Consider the following 26,086-nt stretch of genomic DNA (forward strand, 5'->3'; position numbering starts at 1 on the left):
TCGATCGAGATCCGATTCACGCACCCAATTCTGGCTGTGGCCCGCCACTTATTATTGCGTTACGGTGGAACCACACTCCCGTTCACTCCCCCTCGGTGTACTAACTCGAGCAAACTACGTGTCATATATTTGTCCCATGAATGATTGCCACGTAGTGTGTCATTATTTTAGTTAATTTCGTCGGGGTAATAATAACTTCAGCCCGATGCTCCCGCATACGGTGTCGGCGGTGGGCGTCCACAATCGCGCGCTCTTTGGCGTTCGAGTCGTCTCGTCGATCGCCTTCTTCCTTCCTCCTCTCGAGATCGATTTCGATCGGCGGAAATCCCACGGGTGAAGTCGAAGAGACGCACGTTCTCGATCCCTCGGGCTCGATCTGATGGCGGCCGTTCGAGTGACGATGGACGTTGGGAGTGACGCGGTGGCGGTCATCACCATCCGCAACCCTCCGGTTAATGCTTTGGCTCTTCCGAGTAAATCCCCATCATTTTCATGTTTCTCGTCGTTTCGTGGACCTTCATTGTTGATTTAGTTGTTTTTTCAAATATTTGGGATCTTATGGTCCATTTTGATCTCCATTTGAGGGCTTATTAGTTACGTTTGGTGATTAGAGGATTGCCAATAATATTGGTTAGATTCTTGTAGTCGTTGCTGGATTGAAGGAGAAGTATGCGGAGGCAATGAGGAGGAGTGACGTCAAAGCAATTGTCTTAACCGGTGAGCTTCTGATGCTACGTTTGTGCCTTGTTTTCTGATGTTATTTTACGTGGCAAATGCAGACTTAATATATTTGATAATTCATCATATATGTTTTTTGAAAGGATTATGATTGGTTTTTACCAGTTACCAAGAGAATTACATAAATTGACTATCTTGTTGGCTTCTGAAACTTATTATCTGGATGACCTACCAACTTCGAGATTGGCGAGGTGAATTGCCCCTCGATAAACGTATTATACTCCTTATTCTAGATTATTGGTATCCAGATCTTGAGAAGGTCTGGGTAACTGTTGGCAAATTTCTGAGACCGGATGTTTCATGAATGGACTAATATGCTTTCTGTTCCAGGCTTCACCTTGTAATGGCTTCTGATCTCAGTATTCAGTGGTGGTTTTACTCATCTGTGCTTGGTCACGGGGACTGATTTGCATGGTGATGCTGATTTTAATGGCTAATGAGCATCTTTAGCTTTTGGAAAATTTACATTGTTCTGGATCTCACATAGGATTTCCGATTAATTTCTAAGTGGTTGCTAGAAAATGCAAGCTGGGATGTGTTTTAAGAACTCTGAAATTGGAACACTGTATAATGCTTATTGTATGTTTTCACATCAGGAATTGTTTCTGTTAGTCGACTGCAAAATTAGTAAAGAAAATTCATGAGTGGTCATCACAAGTGGAAGGAATGGTTTGTTATTTGAATGGTCGAGTGGTTGTTTCATAGGTTTTGAAAGGAAGAGAAATAAGAACTTGATGGGTTTCAGACGTAAGAAATGCCATTATCATTGTAGCGATAAATTTTATTGATTGCCAAGCAGCAAGGTTTAAGTTGGAATTATCTGATGTGTATGACTTTTGACATTCCATGGTGCCATATTGGTGCATTTACATGCATTATTTAGTTCTTAAAAGATGCCATATATTGGTGCATTTAAATTATATTTCTCTTATATGTGGATCTGATGCCATCCCCAATTTCTTTTCTGACAGGGGAGGGTGGCAAGTTTTGTGGTGGTTTGGACATCAATATTTTTGCTGCTGTTCAGAAAACAGGCATGGTCCTCAAAGGATGCAAAATTGTTAAATTTGCTTGTTTGATAGTCTATCATATAAGATTTGCAATTTTTTAATTAGTGCAACTGTTACTTGCAGGAGATCTGTCACTGCTACCAGATACATCTGTTGAACTTGTGGTCAATGTTATTGAAGGTTTGTCGCCACTATGAGTTACAACAACTTATCTGTTTTAAATATTACGTATACTCTTGCTGGAAAAAAGAGTACTCGGCAGTCCGATTGGACATTTTCCTGCATCTGATATGTATTCTTTCTTTCAAGGGCTTAAATTTGCAAACTTTATTGGTTATGCAGATGCTCCAAAGCCTTCTGTTGCAGCCATCCAAGGGCTTGCACTAGGTGGTGGTCTGGAGCTAGCGATGGTTCGTGCTCTTTATACCTGTTGCACTTCAGCTGTCTTTCTTTATAATTACATCTTCACAGAACCTCCATCAAGCACTTCTAAAATTATTCAGGGTTGTCATGCACGAGTTTCTACTCCCGAAGCTCAGCTTGCATTGCCAGAATTGGCTCTTGGTGTGGTTCCTGGAATGGGAGGTGATGACCAACTCATGTGATTCTAAGAATATTCTAAACTATTCATATTTTCTAGAGGTTCTTTGTATATTCTAATTGTCTTGTCTCACTGGGACCTTATTATCTGAAAGGCACACAACGTCTTCCAAGGCTCGTGGGATTGCCAAAAGCTATAGAAATGTTGCTGGTTAGTTTATTCTTTCCAATATCAGTGCAGCCTGACTAATCTATGTTGCAAGTTAATCTTGATTTTGTTTTGTTTATAATATCCCTTCCTTATATGTCCAAAAGAATGCCACTAGGAATACTTACAGTGTTAATATTGGTTTTTATGCATTAAAATCATGTCTTTTAAAGCATGCTGACAAGTTTTAATATGGTATGTCCTAAACTGTGCTGAGTGGTATTGCAATCCTTGATTTAGAGTTTAGAGTCCACTTTGTCATCATGTCAGCCACTTTTATGTTCTCTTGAACCCCCTTCACAAACAAAACCATGTGGGTTAACTATATTTGGTCTGTATTTGTACGTGTTTGTTGCTTTGTTGTAACAAACATTATTTTGTTCATTATGACATTATATTTGATCTTTTGAATGTAATACCTTTTATGTTGGTCTAGATTATAGTTAATTAAGTGACAATTACTAAATATTAAGCTAGCATTCATAATTGACAGTTTTTTTTACTTTTTTGACACTTCAATGCAGCTATCAAAATCAATTATTGCCAAGGAAGGGAAAGAATACGGTCTTGTTGATGCTATTGCTTCACCTGAGGATTTGCTGAAAACATCACGATTGTGGGCTCTGGAAATTGCAGAGCAGCGTAAACCATGGATCATTTCACTTCATCGGACTGATAGACTTGGTTCTCTTTCTGAAGCTTTTGAAACACTGACGGCTGGTAGGCAACAGGCTAAGAGGATAGCACCTAATGTGCCACAGCACCAGGCATGCCTTGATGCAATTGAGGAAGGTATAAATTTTGGAGGATATGCTGGTCTTCTGAAGGTATGTATTTCTTTCTAGTTTTTGATGAAAGAACATATTGAAGTTGTCAAGAAATACATAAAGTCCCATGCAAGAAGCCTGTACCAGCACTTGCTTTTCTGCTATATTATGCCATCACTAAATCTCACTAAGTTGATTAAGGGCCTGTTTGTAATACTTATCCCATGGATTTAAGTACAGAAACTTAAGAATGGTGCAGAATCATTTTTTATAATTTTGTTATTGTTTTCTTCAAAAGTACATTTGCCTTGCTTCTTAACTTATAGGGCATATAAATTGTTTGGTCCAAAAGGTACTCCCAAAAATTCAGAATTATTTTCAGTGATATGATCATATTGGATACATGATCCTCCAAGAGTCCTTCCCTTCATCCCTGGGTGGACCATGGATAGGGTTCCCATCCTTTGTTTTTTTGATACACTAAAATTTTGATCATAAAAGCCAAAATGCCCTAGTTGGTCCTTTACTTGCTAGGGAATGCTCACTTCCACATGTTATGAACAAGTTGTCCATGGTTTACTTGTGGAATATTTTACAACAGTATCATATTATTTGAAAAATATTATGTTTGTATAAAGAAACAAGTAAAAGGTAAATTCTCTCGAAATTTTTGACTTCCAACGTGCAATTTAATGTTGAAGAAGAAATTGTAACCATATTATGCAGTTGATGGGCATAGATTTTGTCCTGCTTATTCCGTAGTAATAATGATCTCAAGTCAGAGGCATGTTATATTTTCATAGTTGATGAAATTCTGGCATTCTCAGAGTAAGTTAATATTCAGGCCAAGGTTATATATTGACTATCAGTTAATTTAGTTAAAGAGACTTTGTACTAACATGAAAAACTCCAGAAAGTTATGATGTCACTAAAACTCAATTTTCCTTATTTTAAAAGGAAAAATGCTTTTACAAACTTCCATAGGATTGTCAACCATTGATATCATTCTTTGCCAATTTGTTTTAGGTGCTCAATTTCTGCTTGTAGCATTGTGCTCTAAAGTTGATGTCCTAATTTCAGGAAGCAAAGGTTTCTAAGGAATTAATTTGCTCGAGTACTACAAAGGGGCTTATTCATGTCTTTTTTGCTCAACGTGCAACATCAAAGGTAATTATACTTCACGTTTTGAATTTTATTGTCCCTTGTTTAATATTACTTCTTCTGAATTGTTGGTATATCGTCTATTTGTAGATGAAATATGTTTCTCACCTTCCTTTTTCATTAAAGATTTGATATTCCAAAGACAAATGTGAACTGAATATGGAACTGCTGATGCTTTTGTTGCTGTTAAACAAAATTTGCACACGGAATGAGGTGGCATGAGCCGAAGCAAAGACATATATCTGCCTTTTGATGGGGTTTTACTTTCCAAAACAACTGATTTTGTGTCGTCTCACTATTGCTTTTCCATATCTAGCATGCCTTTTGTGGCTCTTCCTAAGAAGGTTGAAGCCGCCTTCTATCATGCTTTCTGAAAAAGCCTTAGCCTTCATTCTGAGGTCATTAATTTTTCATCGAAGATGCAGATAGAACCGAGTAGAAGTTTAACACCATGGTATTTAGCTAGTTATAGAGCCACCATCTTTTGTCAGATCAGATAAACAATGTTTGTTTTGTACTATTGAATATATATCTTTCTCGAGAATGTTTCTGAATGCCTTCTTAGAATTTGAACTGCAGGACTTTGGCTTGAGCAAGTCCCTTAAAGACCCTGAGGACTTCTTAGGACTTAGAATGGAGCATGGTGTTTTGAGAAGAAGGATGAACTGTGACATGGCTAAAGCTTTCTTATTGAAAAAAATATATTTCATCAAAAGTAGGATGGGCATACTTGGAGCCTCAAACCATAGCTTTGATGACCAAATTCGTGTTTGTATACCATTTATCTGATATTTATGTAGTTATCTTAACATACAGAAGATTTTGTGGAGTCATCAGTTTTCACCAAAATGCATATCCACTTGACTGGAATCTTAGCACTATCATCTTTAAATCCTCCAAGAGCCAGTTTCTTGTTGTACTCCAAAGTTTGTACTAACAAACAGACCTTCTGATTCCTGGAAATTGGCCTGGTTTTTATTGCTTTGCCGACAATATTTTTTTACTTGTCTTCCTGCTAGCCTTTGTGATACTTTTGAAGTTTTTAGATATATCTCTTTTGTCCTTCTGCTTCCTTGCACTCTCTGCTGCCTTTTGAAGTCCAAATTTTAGTGTCTAGATGAATCAATATCTAATCGGATTTATCTTCTTGTTAGAAAATTCAGTAGTGTCACATAGGATGTCTTTTTGACACACTCGAATAAAATGAGAAAGAGAGAAGAGCGGGGTGTTGCAAAATAGTTACTCAATGGATAAGCAATTCTGAATTTTTGACATAGTGTGAGCAATGTGCAGCAAGAATCATTGATGTCATTTTGCATCTTATTTTTCTGTGATTTGGATAGTCTACTCTAAATGAGAAGACATATTCATGAAACCACGTAAGATATTATTTTTAAAGAAAAATTCTTAGTTTCCCTCTACTTTTTGATACTGAATTTTTACTTACTGCAAGTAGACTTTACTTGAGTTAGTAACTCATTTGAGTTCTATGAATTTCTTTTATGCGTAATCTTTATTTGCATGGACCAGGGACAGATATTGGATATTCCTGTGTGCCTCCAAGGGTCTAGACTCTAGTTCATTAATTTTCTTGTGAAAACATCCACTTTGTATAGGTACCAAACTGCAGCAACTTAAAATGAATTCTATTATTGTTATTAAGCCCGATCCTCAATTTCACGGTGTCTCCAAGTGTCAGATTCTTTGACTTTCTGGTGAAATATCAGCTTTTTCCTATACATGCGCAGTTCAGCAACTTAAATGAAGTCTATGAATGTTAATAAGCCAAATCTTTGGCTGCAAGGGTTAGGGATATGTTTCAGGTGTTCGCATCCAAGCCTTGGATCCTTTCTTTTAGTTTACAATATGGACGTAAATCTGTGGTGTACCAGAAGTGATATTATATTATACTAATATGATTAGGTTAAGAAACTTCAGAATGCAGATAATTTTGTTTCATTTTCTTACATGACTCGGATTTTCCATAAGCAAATAATCTGGATGTGTTTCAAACTTAAACCTTAATTTTCTAGATATGATTAATTTTCTATCATTTAACTGTCTTTGGCAGGTACCTAATGTTACTGATGTTGGGATCAGACCAAGGAAAATAAAAAGAGTCGCCATAATTGGTGGAGGCTTAATGGGTTCTGGAATAGCTACTGCCTTGATCTTAAACAATACACCTGTTATCCTCAAGGAAATTGATTCAAATTTACTGCAGAAAGGACTGAAAATGATAGAAGGTAAGTTCATAGTGATTAACCTCACTTCAAGTCCAGATTTCTTTTTCTTGTTTCTTTTTCCCTTCAGATGCTGGGAAAACCATTAATATCGCATAATTTCTGCAGATATAATTTTACTTGAGGATCATTTATTCATCATATTTTATTATATGATGTATACGTTAATTTCATGATTCTAAGGAAATTGTGCTAACGTTAATTGTGGCAGCTAACCTTCAAAGCCTTGTGAAGAAAGGGTCGTTTACTATTGAAAAGATGAACAAGGCACTGCCACTTCTAACAGGTGTTTTGGATTACTCAGAGTTCAAGAATGTCGATATGGTTATCGAGGTTACTCTTCCAACTCCAAAATTTGTTTTTGGGCTAGAATATTGTAATCAAGTTGAAATTTTATTTTGAAAATTTGAAGCTTATGATATACTATGGTGAGAAGAATATGTCCTTTACGGCTTTACCATTTGAAATCAGTAAATGATTACCTGGAAGGTATCATATAATTGGATGGAATTTGGCCATAGATTTAATAAAGTTTGCCTGTTTTTGGCTAGATTTAGTGCAACTACATAACAAAATTTGGAAAAGAAAGTCAAGCTCAGTTTGTGGGATGTTTTTGGAACTTCTATTCAAGATCTGTCATCACCGGTTTAGATCATGGTGTCAGCTTTTGCCCAATAGATAGAAATGCAAAATTTAACAAATATAAGTACACACCAGAGTTCTTCTGCTCAAGTTTCAACCTATAGATTCTTTCCACCTACTCATTTACATGCAATAATGCTAAGCATCTGTTGAAACTTGAAGGTGACTCTTCTGTCTAGTGCTTGGTGTCCTCAATAAGTATCTAGTGCTTGCTAATCCTTATCCCTACTAGCAATATAAAAAAATGGTCACTTAAATCCTCAATATTTCCCCGGCATCCTTTCAAATTTCTCCTCACTTTGTTATCTCATTTCCATAATGTTTTCCTGCACTGCTTTCTTCCTCATGATTGCGTCTTTTGTATTTCCTAACAATTAAATGACATCATTCTCTTTTGATAGCTACATCAAAGAAGAAATTACTACTGCTTAACCAATCATTACTCATTTGGATCATCCATCTAGAGGTTTATTCACTACGTTTGAAAAAAAATCACACTGAAAAAATCAGGGTTTTTAATTTCGAATAATACCGCCCAGTACGGGCGGTACGTACCTGTCCAACAGCATACCAGTATGCGGACTGTCCGCTACCGAGCGGAATGCTTAATATTGCCTTATATCGGACGATACAAGGGTATATCGGACGGTAATGGTCGAAATTTTGATCGTTACTGTCCGACACAGCTCGATAACGATCGATTTTGATCGTTACCGATCTATAACAGTGCTCCAACGATCAAAATGACCATTGGAGCCCTTTCTCATGGGTTTTTAAACTCATCTTCTCCCCTATTTCACTCCATTTCACTCTCATACTCTCTTAAACTACCTCAAACTTATTTTTTTCTCATATTTACACTCATAAATTTTACAAAACAACGATTTGTGAATTGACGATTCAAATAATTTTTTTGTAGATATTTCAATATTTACAGAAGAGCAATCCATAACGGACCGAAATACGTGCACAAGACTATTTCTCAAAATCCGAAAAAGATATATGATACTATTTTTATCTAATTTATATTGGTTTTGCTAAACTTATACTATTATTATATTTATTTCTAACTTAAAAATCCTATCCTAACTTTTTTTTTATTTTTAGATATTTTCGGAGGATTTTACGTCTAAATTAGATATACTGCTCAGTACACAGTATCGTACCATACCGAGCGAAGCTCAAAACTTCGGTACGGTATAAAATTTCAATCATTGGAAAAAAAAATATTTTTATGTTTGATAACCATTTTAGTCCTTGTCAAAACGTGTAGGAAAGTTGCTTGAATTGCAGTCAGACATAGATTGACATGGATCATAATTTAATTCATCAAATTTCAATTATGTTTCAAGTATAAAAAGTTAGGGTCGAAAGTGTAAATTTACTATATCAGAATCATATGGATTATGTCATGCTAGATCCAAGTACATTATGTATGGATTAGTCAAATTAATCCCCAAAAACTTTAAGATCTAGCGGTTAAAATGACATAAGACTGGAAGATAGAAGTTTGGGTGGTGATTGCTCGCGTTGCTGCAAAGTTCGTTGGTGGTGTTGCAGTCTTGCTTTTGATGATTGCAGGGTGGTCTGTAAAGATAGAATTGGACCTCTTTACTCTGGTTTTCTTTCATCTTTGCAGGTCATGGCCTGGTCTGCTACTCAGTGAGGAGAGCAGGTGGACAGGCTTCAAAAATGCCTGCTTTCCTCCTTTTCCAAGACCTTCGGATGGTTAATTTATTCCAGAAGTGGATGAATTGGTAGATTCTGTCTGACTTCACCCTACATCGCTATGATTGCAAGGGATTGCATAATTCTGATCTGGGATGAGCCATTTTGGGCCTAGATCAGCCAACTTTTTAAACCATGCTACCTTGATACCACCTAAGTTTGAAGATTTTAGTATTCTCTTTCAAGACAATGCTTTTCAGCCATCATGGCCAAACAAACTCTTTTGGATATGGTTATTGTTGTTGCTAGTATCTTCTAACGTTATATAATCTAGTACTAGTGAGCAATTATGGATTCTTTCATTGTTGCAATTTGCTAACTGCATCTTGAAGGCCTTTATCATTTTTTCTTTTCTTAAGACTACTCTAACAAATTTCCTCTTTTTGTAGGCCGTTGTTGAAAAGGTTTCACTTAAACAGTCAATATTTGCTGAAATTGAAAAAGCTTGTCCTCCACATTGCATTTTTGCAACCAACACATCCACCATTGATCTCCATATTGTTGGTGAGAAGACTCATTCTCAAGATCGAATTATTGGGGCACATTTTTTCAGGTCTGTGACAATTTTCCTGCTTTAGCATGTAGATGAAAGAGAGGAAGGTTGAAAACAACATTATTAAAAGAAAAGCAAAAACCTTGAGTAAAAGCATGAAGGTGGAAAAGAAACATCTTTTTGAAGAATAATTTAGTAATTTACATCAAATATTTTACATTTTTTGGTTGTGTTGGATAATAATTCTACCCTGTATTATCGAAGTGTGCTATACAGATCTATGTCTTTTACTAGGTTTTCAAGTTTCTATTTGCTAGATCTGCACTAGCTCACTATGCCAAGTTGGGAAAGGGTCTCATCTTCTTTTGGCTTTGATAAAAATTGAACTTTCAAAGGTGTAATCTTGCATTAACTATTCTACATTTCCTTGTTATGTGTTGAAATATAACTTTAATGTTGGAATTGTTTAGTAGATTGATTTTTAATATATGTCCGTGGCTATTATTTAAATGCCAAGTTGTGCTGGTTTACGAGATTTTCATTAGCTCTGTTAGGCCAAGTTGGGAAATTACCACGTAATCTTTTGGCCTGGATAAAGAATGGGAACAGGTTCTGGATGCCTTTAGTCGAAAACAGCTGTGGACTGAAGTTCATAATGCAACGCCAAGACCCAAATTGTGCATCAATTTTTCTTATCGGTTCCCACATAGATATGCAAGATCCTTTATACTTCATCATGAACCGATTTTCAGTTTTGGAGATTGCAAACTGACCTGTTTGTCACAACCTTGCCCAATTCTAATGAAGTTGGTCTAGGATTAATCTGGACCACCTCACATCCTCGTGCCTGAGCTTCAAGTTGTGTCACTGACAAAGCTCGTATTGTATTTCAAGCTTTGGGGAGTCTGTGTTCAGCCTGAATTGGATCATTACATCTGTCTACTGGTTAGTTGCATGTTATAAAACATCAATAAGATGAAAGGCTGGCTGGATGATTGCACATGTACAAGCTATTTGCATATTATAGTGCCCCATTTGGAGTGCAAAAATTATTGTCAAAAGATATCATATGCAAAATAAATTGCACAAAGTGCTGTATTATTTGTACTTACATATATATATGGTTATATTTATTCCTCATGAGTGCCAGACTGCATCAAACACAAATTCATGATCATGTTCTGTCATTTCCATAAAACACACATAGTGATTCTTGGATTTTATTTTTCATTGGAAAATCTGATTGTGTTTTTATTGTGGTATTGCACAGTCCTGCACATGTGATGCCTCTGTTGGAAATCGTTCGGACAGACAAGACATCTCCACAAGTGATCCTTGATCTCATGACCGTGGGGAAGACCATTAAAAAAGTTCCTGTTGTGGTGGGTAACTGCACAGGCTTTGCAGTAAACCGTACATTCTTCCCTTATACCCAAGCAGCACAATTCTTGGTTAATCTAGGTGTGGATTTGTTTAGAATTGACAGAGTAGTCAGCAGTTTTGGCATGCCAATGGGCCCTTTTCAGTAAGTTATTAATGCATCTAATTCTTTTATTTCATCTTTAGCTTGAGCATAAACAATGACTAACAAGAATACATCAAATTTACTGTTTTACCCTATTTTAGAAACAATAAAACTGTACGTGTTAAAAAAACCATATTTTTAAACAGTAGTTGCAACTCGCAAGGGAACTATACTTTCTTTTCTACGAGACTATTCCTTTATTATACATTTAGTTCATGCCAAGACACAAGTATTATCCTTTTCGAAATAGCATAGTGAAATTTAACTATGTGTGTGTGTGTGTAAGATGCATGTTTGTATTTAACTATTTATGCATGCAAGCAGGCCTACATGTATTATATAAAGATGTTGCATATAATTATATATAACTTATCTATGTTATATATATTGAATATATATTAATCCTTCTGGTTTCTATCATGCTTAAATATTTTGGAGAGTTACATAATGTTCATAAATTAGACCTATACAGGATAGCAATTTGCCTTTGCGAAATAATATAATCAGTTATTATTCCAGTGTTACATCTTTTTGCTGTCTTGAACTGTTCAATTTGTCAAATGAACAGACTTCAAGACGTGAGTGGATATGAGGTGGCTTTGTCAGTGAAGGACTTTTTCGCTTCTTCCTTTAGGGATCGGACATTGGAGTCTGAACTGGTAGGATTGATGGTAAAACATGGACGAATTGGTACGAGTCTATCTTATTGTTTTTTTATGTTTTTCTTTCCTGTATTCTCCCAATTGTTCTTCATATTCTCCTTGTTGTGGTATGTCAATGGACTCTTTATTGACAGGGAAAAATAATGGCAAGGGGTATTATATATATGAAAAGGGACAGAAGCCAAAGCCTGATTCCAGTGTGCAACCTATCATAGAGGAATGTAGAAGGCGTGCCAATGTTATGCCTGGCGGAAAGGTAGTCACTTGCCCAGCCTCATCTATATAGTAAAGCGTGTATGTGTATTAATTCTTTTTATATGTATACCATGAGAGTGCACACATTGACCTACAGCTCTTTAAAATTTTAGGGGGAAAATCATGTAATTTTAAGTTTTTGTCACATCGGATTCAGATTTCAACATTTAGTGCAAATCTTTTTTACGTACTCGTATACCATATTTACATAAAATTCATGATGTTTTAAATAGAATTAAGTAGGAAGATAATTAAAAGAGCATATATTTTGGTGTTTTTATAAAATAGTTATTTTGCAGTTTTAGTATATTCTTTTGTTTTGTTTATGCTATTAGGTCTTTCACCTACTGTTTCAGAAATTGGTGACAGAAAGCCTCATGTACGGGACATCTTTTGGCCTTGTACGATCAATTGGCTAGGTTGCTAGGCCTCACTGGTATCTGGCAGAACTCTGTGAACAGCCATTCGCATGCAAAGGTCTGGTGCATGGTCCACAGAAGCTTGATTCTCTGACCAATAATTTTAAAATAAAATTAACGGTATTGAATGCATAACCATGGTTATGTTAAAAGGCTATGAGATCAGATTTGTTTTCCAATGGGATCCAAGTCAGATGATATCCTTGATTACTAATGTTCTTTACTGCCTTGAGCTCTCTACAGTTAGTTGCACAAAGAGATGCATCGGATGGTATGGCAGGTCCAATCTGATACATCCAAGTACAGTTATTAGGAATTGATCAGAATGGACAAGAAACAAAGCACACCACAGAGAGGTGTGTGATGGAAAAGAAGATTAAACTAACTGAAAAAGTGGAAATATAAATAATTGGTGAGAGTCCAAGATGTTGTCATGTGTTTCATGTGTGCCTAAGAATATATGGTATTAAATAAAGTTGAGATGGAGGCAGGGGGCAGAATTGGATAAAATCTGCAGTCCATATATGATTTTTTTAATTTGATGGATGTGGAATTGGTGGCAATGGAAGAAAGGGCATTTTCAGAAGAAAATGTAACAGATCCAAGTGACAGACTCACTTTTCTCTTTATGGTAGATTGGTGTATTGGTATTTATGTGGCTGTATATTCCTGTGTATCATTTCCTTCATGTGACTGTGTAACTTAAATATTTTAATTGATGATACAAGATAAATATCTTTTTTCTTTTCTGTAGCCTGTTACTCTCAGTGACCAAGAAGTTCTGGAGATGATATTCTTTCCAGTAGTGAATGAGGCATGCAGGGTCCTGGCTGAAGGGGTTGTGATTCAAGCATCAGATCTTGATGTTGCATCTGTTCTTGGAATGAGTTTTCCCAACTACAGGTGAGTACCTTTGAATATAGATTACATTCTCCAAGCATGCTTCTATATATATCCGTCCGTATGATCATGAACCAGTATCCCATGGTAGGATTGTGTTGCTCCACTGGAGCTATTGCAATTTTATCCTATGTAGGTAGGGCTGAAAAATATGCTCTCATCTACTAATTACCAATGGTGGCACATATGGCAACCACTTTTGTGACCGTTTTCATGTTTCCTCACAAAGAAAAACAGAGGACCAGAACCAAAAACAATGCTAGATGTTACCGGAGCTTACATGTCCCACTATTCCTTTGTTAGCTGTTATTTTTTAGGGTTAACTTAATGTTCCTATTAACTTAATGTTTGATGGTGCCTGAAGATTTTCCTTTGCACACACTGGCTGAAGACTTGTGTGTTTAATCTGTGATTGTGCGCCCTAACAATTTGGTTTTATCTGAAGGGGTGGTATCGTATACTGGGCTGACAGTGTCGGGTCTAGTAGCATATATGAAAAGCTCAACAAATGGACAGAGTTGTATGGAAACTTCTTCAAACCGTCACCATACTTGGAAGAAAGAGCCATGAAAGGCCTGCCATTGGTAAGAAACTTCTCAATACCCGCTAACTTACATATGTTCCTGCTTCCTGAAGTAGCCATGATTACTTAGTGTCCTTGTACAATTTGCATTCACATGTAGTTTATTTGAAGTAGGAAAAGAAAATGGGGCACGAACTTGGCATTGCTTCAAGCGCCAGCCTTGGCATTGCACATGTTTCTTATTTTCCCCATTGTCATCAGACAAGTTTTTCTTCTGCAAAAGCTTTTGCCAAGCCATCTTAAGTTGCATGATCCTAAAACCATTTTTGTAGAACAATGTCATATTATGCATAATGGCTTCCGGCTATACATAGCTTTGCTCAATAAAACACAACAAACGAAACAAATATCTTACATGTTTTTGTCCATTAAGAATTGATTTTCTATTTTTCCCTTTGCGTTTGTCGTGAAACTAAATCGAGTTCATGAGGCATCTCAAGAAATATCTCCCCTTCAATGGGCAGCAAATGTATAGAGTACCTGTTGATCTTTTGAATTGACATTGTTGGAAGAAAGGGAATCCACCGCATGGTTTATTAAAACAGTTGCTTAGACAGCACTTGCTGATGTTGAACAAACCATTCATCTTTTCATCACTCTGCTTAGGTCAAACAGACTGGACTGCTTGTTTACCAAATGTAATTTGCTCTGCACCTTTAATCACTCTGAAATCATTATCCTTTTTTGTACAGAGCATGCTGCATGTCGCGGAATCACCGCAAATGAAGGCTCGGATGTAACTCCGCGAAGACCATTGAGGTTGGTGAGTGCCACTGCAATTTCGTTAGCTGCAGCTCTAATAAACAGAACAAGTACCTGATGATAGTTTAGGGATTTTGGTTAGCCAAACTACCAAGAATGATGCGGTAGGACTTAGCCATATTTATATCATCATCCCCTTTTCACAACCTTGGTGATGTTGTTTTTTTTTTTCCTTTCGAAAGAAACGTGCAACTTCTGTGTATTCAAAAACTTGGCAGGAAGATCTATTTTGAGACATTCAAGTTGGTTAATATATTGTTGTATAAAGTGATAGATCTTATGCTTGAGTCCACATGTGAGCGTCGTATACGTCATTTAATGTAAAGAAAATAAAAAACTGGACAGGAAGAGCTCTAAGCTCCACAAAAATTAGTAACTCCATGAGCCATAAGACTGGCAGACAAAAAAGTCAAGTAGGGGTTTAATGTTAGTCACAATAGTTTGCAAGTCTTTAAGGAATGACTCCGTAGGTATCCTTGGATTCCTTCGATGGGGCGCCAGACATGCAACCGCCACCGGACTAACAGTTCTAAGATCCCCGTTTGCCGCCTTCCAAATAACCAATGCCTGTACATGTAAAGGTTGAATTAAACTAAAATGAGACCATAGGAGCGGTCATTAACCCCAAGTTAAGTACTTCATTGGAAACTTGCCAGTCTTGAGTCTGACACAAATAAAGGTTTGACCAAAGCAACCAGAAACCATTCCCAGTAATCTCCACCACGAGCAATTCATCTAGTAGAGATTGAGGCATCCAATCTAATTGCCAACTGATAACTGATAGATTTCAGAGCCGAGTCCACGTATAAATGTCTTGTTTATCAATGTCCTCAACTTGAGTAGAAGTAGAGATATCTAATCTACAAATAGATTAGATTTCAGATTCGTATATTATCTCCTCCACTTGCAATTCAACTAGTAGAAGTAGAGACATCTAAGCAATGCAACTAGTAGAAGTAAAGACATCTAATCTAATGCACAACATGTAAACATCTTATATACTATTTGACGTGATGATTTTTTATTTAAAAAAACACTGGACCACAAGTAGAGTGTCTCCAAATAAACAATTTCACCTTTGGTGCCACAGCTAAATATCATTCCACCCACCTTGCTGCATGATGTTAGATCAGCACTTTTCTTGTCTAATATTATTTTTGGAGACACGAAGCATCCGTATCGGGGCATGCCAAGCCCTCTAAAACCATTATGCTGCCATGGCCCCTAAATCAAACCAGTGATGGTCAAGTACGAAACATGGCATGGATCATTATCCTGCCCTGCTTCCATATCAGTATCTGTTGCACTTGTTACAGTGAATTCGCCGTAAGGGATGGATATGACTCGTATTCTTTGCTAATGCATGGATATGACACCAGGCTCATTTGAATATGTTTCTATGTGTACTTCCATAATCCCACCATGAGTGATAAACTACAGGCCAGCCGGCTTGAAGATTGGAAGAGGGAAGAAGCTCTCCACATCGATGGGGACTCGAAGCACACGCCTCACGACCTCCAGCGAGGATGTCGACCCTTTCCAACCCGAAAACCATGGCCCCCCACCGACCTCCAGGGCTGCCATGTTGCTGCTAACGTCGAGGATCATCTGTGAAACATATGGATGAGCGGTTAAACACATCTTTTTTATATCTTTGGTTGATGTGTGCAAGACTAGCAGTTTAACACATCATTTATAGGATAATTCTACTAAATGGAAACATGATGAACAGATTTGTGTTCTGAGAAAGAAACGGACCTTGCCCTTGCCACCGTCGCCATTTCTGCGTTCCCATAGTTGTAGTCTAAGATCACCGAAACACGTATCTTTACAGGCCGTCACAAATCCAGCTTCTGTTGTTGGGGCTCGCAAAGGAGTTCCGTGCTCTCCAGCTGTAGCCTCTAACTCAATCTAATTTTCAAGGGAACAGATGAAGAACATGCTAAAAGAGAAACATTTATTTGCAAAACAACAATCGATAAAAAAACATATCATGTAAATTAGCCACTTTGCTAGTAAATAAAGACCCCAAAGCTGGTTTTGGAAAACAAGGTTTCTAAATCAATCCAGCTTCACGGTCTTCTGAGGCATCTGGCTGGGCAAAAACACATCAATGCGGTGTGATCCCCAAAAGTCTCATCTTTTCTGGACATGGCCGGAAAAGAGTATGTCACCTTTTAAGCTCTGGGTTATTGCTTGGGTGAAACCATGGATTAGGCCTGAAGAATGACTGTTGGGCTATTCCATAGAAACTAATTTAGCTAAGGCAGGCATTAGTTTTGACTTCTAAGCATTAATAAGACTACACCAGCATGACAGCACGAAAGTAGTAAAGAGAAACATTCAAGGATTACATAATGTAGAATCCAATTCAATTCTTGAGAACAGGATATAGGTAAGTTACCACATGTGTGTCATTTTCTGCAGACATATGCCAAAAGCCCCACTGAGCTATATCCCAGCTTATAGTTCCAGTCCAGGGCACAAATTCATAGAAAGATCCTCCATAGTGGACTCCAATCTGAAGTTGCAAAATGATATCAGTGTATTCTAGTAAAGCCTGTTAGTTTGTCTCACCATAATAGAAAACAGTAAAAGAATAAATGACAGAAAACTAATATTGGTACAGTAATAAAAGAGAGCACACTATAAAATGATATCCTTTAAAATAGTCAATTTCAATGTGCCAAGTGGAGTCTCTTACACCAAGATTCTTTTGGATAATAATCCACGCATAATCCTTGCACTCTATATGGAGATAAGATCTTAGGATGAATTAGTGGTGGGAGAATAGGTGAAAAAATTGCTATAACTCAGATGGGAAAAAAATTACGAGCAACAGTCTTCCATCATCCATGTCAAGGATTTCCTTCAGACACTACCATTGGCACTTTTACCAAATAGTTTTTAGCTTCCTTCTGTTAAATAGGGCATTCAGACGAGGCAGAACAATCCAAAAAAGAAAAACAATGATTTATATGGAAAACTAGTGCAAATGACACAAAACAGCAAAAGGAGTCTACAACTCTTTCACACAAACATGTGCATGTATACTCGTACAGGATATGCAACATGTAACATGTGTATGTATACTCATATAGGATACGCAACATGTAACATGTGTATGTATAAGCTTGTGCATGACGATGCCAGGTTCTTCAGCATCATACCAGGGCAGCATTTTCATAGTTATCAATCAAACCAGGCAACTTCCTCAAGCCTCCAGCTGCAGTTAAAGCAACCTCTCCTGATGCACCTTCAAAGACATTACATTGCACCTGCAATAGATGTAGGGCCAATCATCCTCACAGATGTGAATATCTAAGTCTAACAGCAAAACCAATGAGCTGTAAGATCCCAATTATTTTTAAGAAGCTACATGGATCATTTACTGACAATGATCTCATATAAGATCTCCTAGAGAAAACACAATGAAAACAAAAACATATTTTATATACTTTAGACTCATATATCAGCAGTGTTGTTAGCCACATATAATAAAATGATTATTATGATTGGCAAAAAGTCTACTTGAGAAAAACCATGCATGACCTTTTGTTTATTACTTCACCCTGTTATTTAGAGATGGGGGTCTCTTGTTCACATCAGAAACCCATATTTGATCGACTTTGAAAGAGTTAGTTCAGGCTCCCTGTGTTTGGGGATCGTATTAAGACTATTAGAAATACATGATCATTCACTTGAATTATCTTGGACAAAGCCTTGTCTTCAGATGAGCTACACATGTTTCAATCAAGAAAAGAAGATTAATTTAGAAGCAAATGGTTGCTGTTTCACAAACAGCATTGCTACTGATGCTGTTCCATAAAGAAGCTAGAGTGATTAGATTCAATAGACACCACACTTGCTAGTAATCTCAAAGAGAGTGTAACCAAAGTCAAATTTCCTTTTGTCATCAATCACGTTCACTTATACAAAATTAGGTTGCAGAACACACGTAACAACAATAAGCATACAACTCCAACGGAGCCACTTCTGTTGTATTTTGCATGAAAAGGGAGCACGAATTGAGTTGCTTTTACCTCACAGGACTTCTTGACACATTCCAATACTCAAGACATATAACATACAGATTGGTGAAGGGCATTAAAGATCATCCCATGCAAAATATTACAAGATCATAAACTGTAATCATACCAAAACGGAGACATACCCAAAACCATTTTCTTGGAAATCCAGCACCCCAGTTTTTCTCTGAATAGGATGGGGCATTTTCGAATTCAAAACGTTCTCCATCCCACTCTATCCAACCTGTAAATTGCACATAGAAGCCAAACAGGCTAAGATAAATTTATTTTAAATTTTAATATTTCTAGGTCCTAAATACTGGATCTACCATTGGGCCCATGATAAGCATATTAGAATTGTGAGGATTTTTAAATAGAGTAAATATTTGTCTTTAAAAAAGTCTGACCTGCAAAACTCCACTCATGGAGTAAACTCCATTTAGAGCAATAATAATTATGGATTGGAGATGTTATACTGGGTCTCCTTATATACTACAATTCAGCTATTGATTACAATAGGCACCAGATAATCAGAGATCTAGACCTAAAAAAAAATAGGACCTCTGGTACTGTGGTTGTGACAGAAATTATTTAAATATTTCCTTGTATATTGGTTGGACCGTTAGCTCATTTATTTAAACCATTAGGGGTAATGCATGTTATTTCTCCAGGGGGAATGTAGCAAACTGTCCAACAAAGCAACTAATGCTGCTTTCTTAAATTTGTCTTTGTAACAAAGAGATACTACACCAAAGTCAAAAGGCTTGATACAACGTGAAAAGCAATCACAAAGAGAGGAATAAATTACAGAGAAGTTAGGTTCAGTAATTTAAAAAGCGCTAGGCGTCAAAAGGTGTCAAGGTCCAAAAACGCCCGAGGCGTTAGGCGCTCGCCCAAGCGCTCGCCCGAACGAAGCGAGGCGCTAAAATATAAAAATATATAATATAATTAATAAATATAATTATTTAAAATTTTAAATAAAAATATGCTATTAAATTAAGAAAATCTAAGATACAAAATCACAATGTCACATTAACAAAAAATTTCAAAATTCAAAACAATAAAATTTTACATCAAAGTCATTTATGTTGAAACCTAGCAATAATTTCAAATAAATAAAAATTAACAACATTAAAATCAAAATAATATATTATTAATCTATTAACAGTATTGAAAATTAATCATTTCAAAATTCAAATAAACTTAATATTAAGAGTATATTGTATACTGAGCCTGACGGAGAAACGAGGAAGCAGCGACGGCAGCGGGAAAGCGAAAGGGAGCGGGAGGCACGAGCAGCGGGAGGGCTCGCGGGAGGCGCGAGCAGCGGGAGGGCTCGCGGGAGGCGCGAGCAGCGGGAGGGCTCGCGGGAGTCGCGAGCAGCGGGAGGGCTCGCGGGAGGGTTCGCAGGAGGCGCGAGCAGCGACAACGGCGAGCAGCGGCAGCGGGAGCAGGAGCGACGAGCAGCGAGATCGGGATCAGGAGCGGCAGAGGCAGCGGGTTAGGGTTGGGTAAGGGTTATATCGGTTTAGTTGGTTCGATTGAACCAACTAACAACCGAACCAGGATCGAACCAGACCTAAAATCCTGGTTCGGTCACTTGGTTTACCCAGGCGCTCGCCCGAAGCGCCCAGGCGGCGCCTGTTTGAAGCGCGTCGCCTGGGACATTAGCGAGGTGCTCGGGCCTCGCCTCGCCTCGCCCGAGCGCCTAGGCGAGCGCCCGAGCGCCTTTTTCAATCACTGGTTAGGTTATCACCAGTAATCAACATGGACAAACTAAGCTCTAAAGAAAATGCTCTCTTCTGCTGTGGAATCAGGAATTGAAGGAACTTTTCCCTGCCCAACATCCCCAAGCCCCTCACCCGAACAAACGATGAACATGCACAGGTACACATGAAAAAGACATGTCTAGATGAATATGTATACATCTATATCAAATCTTGCATGCAAATAATTTATTTAACTGTTTACTACATAAGGTAGGCAAATGACAAGAGACTATATTCATTTTCACAAATGACACTCTAACAGGAATGCTTAGGACCTCAGGTTTCTTTCTTGCATCGGTCACAATGCAATTAATACCTGTTGACAGACCACCTGCCATGCATATTTGCCAATGAGGTTCAAACACAGGAAATGCTGCAAGCCAGCCTGCTGTTGATTTCTGCTTTGATTTGACATCACCCCAGCCATAAACTGGACGGGTGCTGTACTCCCAGCGTGCTGTTTTCACAGTTTGCACATAATTCGACCTACCAGTTGAGGATAATGATGAGATTAATACAGTTGATTATAAGACTTAAATGACATTATTTGATGCAACATGGTGAAATTGACTACACTAAACATCTAGTGGTTGGAAAGTCTGAAAATCATAGATATCTAGGCACCTAAAACAACACCAATCAAATAGATAATTGTTCCAGTTACAAATTTTGTTGTGAGGTGCTGATGATATCACAAAGATAATAGAAAAGGATTATTTTTTCCACAAAAGGAAGTCCCAGGTTCCGAAAAACAAATTTTGATTGTTTTAGTCCGATTCTTACAATTGCATGTTTCTTTCACTTGAATATGCTTAATAGAGTGCATAAAAAAAATCTAGAAATTTCTTTAAGAGATACAGAGAGTGATGAAAAAAGGTAATAAGGAAAATTTGCAAGTAGAATATGCAACACAAATAAACATAATGCATTATTACAAACAATATAACAAATAAGCTCTCTTATGATGATAAGACATGCCTTCCATCATCACGTATGAAACCCTGATGCCAAAGGGGAGAGACTTGGAAACCTTCTGAAACACGTTTACGGAAGTCCTGCATAAACAAGCCAAAATTAGAATTACTAAGATAGCATTTAATGGAGAAAAATTACAGATGTTTATTCATTACTTATATAAGCACATGCTTATCATGCATATGCTATGATTTTAGATATGATCTCATATACATGTATGTCAGGTAGAATCCTACTAATGTGTTATGCAAGTTTCAGTTTCCAAAAAATTTCAGCAAGATATATTATAAACTAAACAAGTGAAAATCAATAGTTCCTATTATCATGGTTTACTGTAAAACATTATGTTACAATGTCCTTTCATAAATATCACAAAGTCTATTTTACATATTGTGCATAAGAATACAAATATCCACAGAATCAAGCCCTACAGTGTAGATGCAGGACCAGGAAGTACATGCAAGTCTGAAATCCAGCATAGACCTGCGTATACCGCCGGAGTACTAGTCTACTATATCACGTTTGAATGCACACTTCTCTAAATTGATCAAAACTTCATTGGTTATCTGAGTTTATTTTATCTTATTTTAATGCTTCTGCCCTCAAATTCTTACCCTTGGCTAGAGTACCATCCAGCCTCCCTTCTTTCTCAATCTCACCGCCTAATCAGCAACTTGATCCTGCAAACCACTGACCACCCCAAACCATTGAGGCATGGATCCAAGTGTTGGTGTGAATACAAGTAAGATTTGACACCCTCCCCCAAACCCAAAAGGCCAAACACACTCGCCTTACTCCAAATGGACTTCACCTGCCACACACACTCATACCCTGGCCAGCCATCCAAGACCAATCCTTTTTTTTTTTGGCTATAAAATCCTAGTAATTCACACTGAAAGTAACATTTTCAGTTTTGTTTTTTGTTTTTGTTAACCAATCTATTCAATAGATTTGCCATTGTTATATCTAGCATCAATCATCTCCAATCTATACTAAAGCCAGCAACCTTGAACGGATTTCCAGTCAGATGACTACAACAAGTTATGATCCCAGTCTGCCAGATCTGATTATCACCGATAAGCACCCAAATAACTTCCATTCATGAGCCAGCTCTTGACAACCAACGTCCCAATTCATAATCCACATAGGTGAAATTTTCCAATGGACATGCTTATCTACATTTTGAATACTCCTTCCAGCCCAAATCTTGTTCCCATATCAATCCCAACCCTAACATAGTGGAGATTGGCGAGTCGTCTCCACATGGATGATTGGTCCTCGTGTACACCAAAATTATTTAACAGTGACTAGATATCAACAGCCCTCATGATTCTGGACCAGTATAGAGAATCTGTAGTAAGTATACAACATCAACATTGTAGGACAGAATTTCACAAAACACTGCATGTGGTTTCAGATTGAGTACTTGAGTTACTACGATGTATGATCGTACGTGAGTTGTTGAGACATGAACTTTTGAGTGATGTTGCTCCCACCATATTAAGATATGACGATGGTCAATATATGCAGCCTTACCCTATAAGCAAGTAGATTATCTCTGTAACTCCCGGTCCACAACTCAAATCTTGGTCACCCATAACTAGGTTGCAAAGAAGTAACCTGAGTTGAGTTATATATGACACTATCCTATACTTGTTTATTTTCAGTTGCTAGTTCATGATTTTTTTTTCATGTAAAAATAGTTAATTATATTTATGCACGAAATTATGCTAATTACTAAACGAGATAGCTAAACCATAAAAATAAAAGAAACATACAAAATAAGGTGTTCACCAACTGTGAATAATAAGAATAAAAGGAGTTGAACCTGAGGTTGAATCTCCTCAAATGGAGGAGTTGAACCTTTCCCAACTACAAAGGTGTTTCCCAGCATAAGTTCATGCCTACCTATGAAATAACATTTAGTAGATAGGAATTATGTTCAAATGAACATAACATCATTCAATACAAAGTGCTAAATGCTAACGCAAAAAAATAGAAGCAGAATATAAAAGAACAAGAAAAATAACATAATTATCTGCCACAGGATTCACATAAATGTTAAAAGTAAAAATATAACAACAGTAGAATATATTACTATAATGTATTCTGTGGCAATAGCCATCATACTGTGACACAGTCATCAAAAGCACAGGCATAAAATTAAAGCTACAAGCACCCAGAAAACAAAAAACTTCAAAATTTTCTTCATAACCCAAAGTATCAAACAATATGCATATGTCAAATAAAATATTGTTTGTATGTTGTATTCTTTATCTTTTTTCTTTCCAAATATGGAAAAAAGGTCAAAGAGGGGTTTATTCATATGTCAGCATTTTTGCTTTCTCTTTTCTTAATGTGGTGACAGTTAAAATCAAGTTTCATGGGTTAGATCAACCATGAATTGAGTCAGATACAGCTAAGAACTATTACTAGTTGCCTCACATTGTTTGAGATCAACAAAAATCAGCTAGATCAGATATCTAAGTCAATCCCGACAATCCAAAGTCAACAAATCAGTACTTAGTAGACTGCAAAATTTAATTTTTTTTTATAAAAGGGACTTTTAATCAGACTTGGATCTTGCCAGCCCAATATGCAGCATAAGATCGATTTACTAGATTAACCATTAGACATGGTCAAAACTAAACTATCCAGAATCTAGTTTTGATTCCCAGTTGTCAACCAAATAGACATTTTGTCGAATGCTGTCATCAGCATCAATTTGGTTTACAAACTTGGATATGCATAGTCAGTGACAAAACTCTTGACTCATGAACAACCAGGTCCCCTCGGTAAAGTTTAACCACTCTAATCATTGGAATGGCATCCATATGAATCCTAGGATTCTTGGTTTAATCTTGACAATATTCTTTATGTAAATATTAATTTTACAGACACTAAAATTGATTGTCGTGGTAGCTCAACACAAGCTGACATTCTTCAAGAGACTAGATCCCTCTGCTTTATCTAGATAAATTGTCTTCCAACATCATAGATGCTATTTAAACATTCATAGGACAATTTTAAGCTACTCCAATGTGGTCTTTTTTACTTATTGATAGTTTTGTCACATTAATCAATCAAAATGGGGACTTCGATTATGTTAGAGAAATCAATGAGGAACAAGGCCATAACTTATTATAAGAAATCTTGCATTATAAGCAAACAATACTACAAGAAAAGGGCATTATTTAAGCAAAAAAAAGAGGCTTACTTCCCCAAAAATTCTTTGAATCTTTTGTAAATTGACATATATACTTATCATCGGGACCAAGAATCTGAGCTCCAACCCCAGTAAAGCGAGGCCCGTGCACTGCATTATCCAACAATCCCATTCCATTAGGGAATGCAGGATTCTCCACCGAGTACATGTAGCAGAAGCTTTGCCTACACTCAGGGATCGATACCTTGAAATACCATCCTTCGAAAAACAACCGTGTAGTCCCGTCAAAATGATACCTGAAAATTTTCACATTGACTTGATTGGAATTAAGCAAGTTGCGCGGACCGAAAGAACACATAACAACATATTATACATTTCCCTTTTCTTTTAACAATAAAAAATGATGATGTTGTCAACCACTTAACCACTATTAAAAGAATGTTGAATTATAACTTTAAGAAGAAAAGAGTACATAATATTTAGAACTTGGTGAATACATATTAATCAAGCTGAATAAATCTAGAGAAGCCAGAGAAGAAACAAGCTGCATGAAACTAGAAAATAATCATTTTCTGAGCAAAGAATAAGATGCTGAATAGGAGGACCGTAGTAAAACCTGAATTTATGACTTGGATTCCTGCATAAACATCTACTGTTTCTTCAAGAAACAGGGATGGGCCAATAAGAATCACCAAACCCATATTAACAATCACAGCCATAACTAAAGAAAATTTGAATAGTAAAAAATGCCAAATAGGAATTCAAGCCAACACAAATCACCGAACTAAATTTCCAAACTTCGGTAGTCATATACGATTACCCGCTATGGGGAGTCCTAAGTTCCCTGTTAGGTGGAGTGGGCGTGTAAACAGGCGCAGCGGAGACCGGCGTCTTCTCTTCTCCATCCGACGCTGCCGGAACCGGCGCCAGGTCTCGGGACACGGCCCGGCACCCAAGCCCTCGGGCCAGCGAGGGCAGATGGGTGGAAAAGGGCACCAGCCCAGCCGTCAACGGATTAACAGGCCTCCGATTCGGGGCAGCGGAAGCGGTGGGGAAGGCACTCCGGCTGGTCAGAGCGGCAGATGAGGCGACCTCCATGGAGATCTTTTGGTATATGATATGAAGGGCGATAGCCGAAAAGAAACTCCAAATAAGAGGAAATGGGACGGCCGCGATGTCGTCTCTCTTCTTCTTTCTCCCCGTTAAGGTACGGAGAGAAAGAGAGAGGTGAGGTGAGGAGAGGAGCGAAGTGGCGTGTGGAGTGTGGGAAGAGCAACAGGTGGCTGAGGGTGGAGACGTACGTGAGCGGGGGAGTCCGCTTGTTTCTTCTTCGACGAGGTCGACGATGCTCGAGAATTGAGAGGACCTGAGCCCGGCGGGTCAAATTCGGATCCGACCCGTCTTTAACGATCCGTTAAGAGATCGTGTCGGGTTCGAATGACATGAATCCGCACCCTTGCCATTGGCCTTGATCCATAAGCCCACCTCAAATAATAACGGACTCGGGTCGAT

The 26,086-nt window shown here is 37.5% G+C and overlaps 2 protein-coding genes across 5 annotated transcripts; one reads left to right on the forward strand and one right to left on the reverse strand.

Moving 5' to 3' along the window:
• Positions 1-235: 235 nt before the first annotated feature.
• On the forward strand, positions 236-14,778 carry LOC135645126 (peroxisomal fatty acid beta-oxidation multifunctional protein-like). Of its 2 annotated transcripts, XM_065163217.1 has the most exons (18): positions 236-473; positions 646-717; positions 1,710-1,772; positions 1,872-1,928; positions 2,091-2,158; positions 2,252-2,333; positions 2,444-2,499; positions 3,021-3,323; positions 4,344-4,430; positions 6,496-6,670; positions 6,879-7,000; positions 9,427-9,590; positions 10,801-11,055; positions 11,624-11,745; positions 11,852-11,973; positions 13,146-13,294; positions 13,737-13,875; positions 14,567-14,778. In XM_065163217.1, the coding sequence occupies exons 1-18, from the start codon at positions 380-382 to the stop codon at positions 14,612-14,614; spliced, it is 2,178 nt and encodes a 725-aa protein (XP_065019289.1). In that variant the 5' UTR covers positions 236-379; the 3' UTR covers positions 14,615-14,778. The 2 variants fall into 2 exon arrangements, 1 of the variants encoding a protein (XP_065019289.1); XR_010498671.1 differs by lacking the exons at positions 13,737-13,875; positions 14,567-14,778 and adding an exon at positions 12,329-12,449 and having other exon boundaries at positions 13,146-13,281.
• Positions 14,779-15,608: 830 nt separating this feature from the next.
• LOC135645128 (probable tocopherol cyclase, chloroplastic) lies at positions 15,609-25,920 on the reverse strand. 3 transcript variants are annotated; one of them, XM_065163220.1, is made up of 11 exons: positions 25,395-25,533; positions 24,819-24,870; positions 24,626-24,724; positions 23,237-23,316; positions 21,412-21,488; positions 20,750-20,919; positions 18,811-18,908; positions 17,807-17,914; positions 17,041-17,157; positions 16,395-16,547; positions 15,886-16,244 (listed from the first exon to the last, which is right to left on the reverse strand). In XM_065163220.1, the coding sequence occupies exons 2-11, from the start codon at positions 24,829-24,831 to the stop codon at positions 16,071-16,073; spliced, it is 1,089 nt and encodes a 362-aa protein (XP_065019292.1). In that variant the 5' UTR covers positions 24,832-24,870; positions 25,395-25,533; the 3' UTR covers positions 15,886-16,070. The 3 variants fall into 3 exon arrangements, with proteins under 3 accessions (XP_065019291.1, XP_065019292.1, XP_065019290.1); XM_065163219.1 differs by having other exon boundaries at positions 15,609-16,244; positions 24,626-24,870; positions 25,395-25,920; XM_065163218.1 differs by lacking the exon at positions 23,237-23,316 and having other exon boundaries at positions 25,395-25,812.
• Positions 25,921-26,086: the final 166 nt, after the last annotated feature.

The sequence above is a fragment of the Musa acuminata genome, chromosome BXJ3-8, assembly GCF_036884655.1.
Source record: "Musa acuminata AAA Group cultivar baxijiao chromosome BXJ3-8, Cavendish_Baxijiao_AAA, whole genome shotgun sequence".
NCBI classification, from domain to species: Eukaryota; Viridiplantae; Streptophyta; class Magnoliopsida; order Zingiberales; family Musaceae; genus Musa; species Musa acuminata.

Coding starts and splice junctions, on each gene's coding strand:
- LOC135645126 (XM_065163217.1), top strand. CDS start 380: ATGGCGGCCGTTCGAGTGACGATGGACGTTGGGAGTGACGCGGTGGCG. Junction 2,159..2,251: donor GTGGTCTGGAGCTAGCGATG/GTTCGTGCTCTT, acceptor AAAATTATTCAG/GGTTGTCATGCACGAGTTTC. Junction 3,324..4,343: donor GATATGCTGGTCTTCTGAAG/GTATGTATTTCT, acceptor TCCTAATTTCAG/GAAGCAAAGGTTTCTAAGGA.
- LOC135645128 (XM_065163219.1), bottom strand. CDS start 25,672: ATGGAGGTCGCCTCATCTGCCGCTCTGACCAGCCGGAGTGCCTTCCCC. Junction 17,915..18,810: donor TTCCAAGAAAATGGTTTTGG/GTATGTCTCCGT, acceptor CATCTATTGCAG/GTGCAATGTAATGTCTTTGA. Junction 16,245..16,394: donor GCGACGGTGGCAAGGGCAAG/GTCCGTTTCTTT, acceptor TATGTTTCACAG/ATGATCCTCGACGTTAGCAG.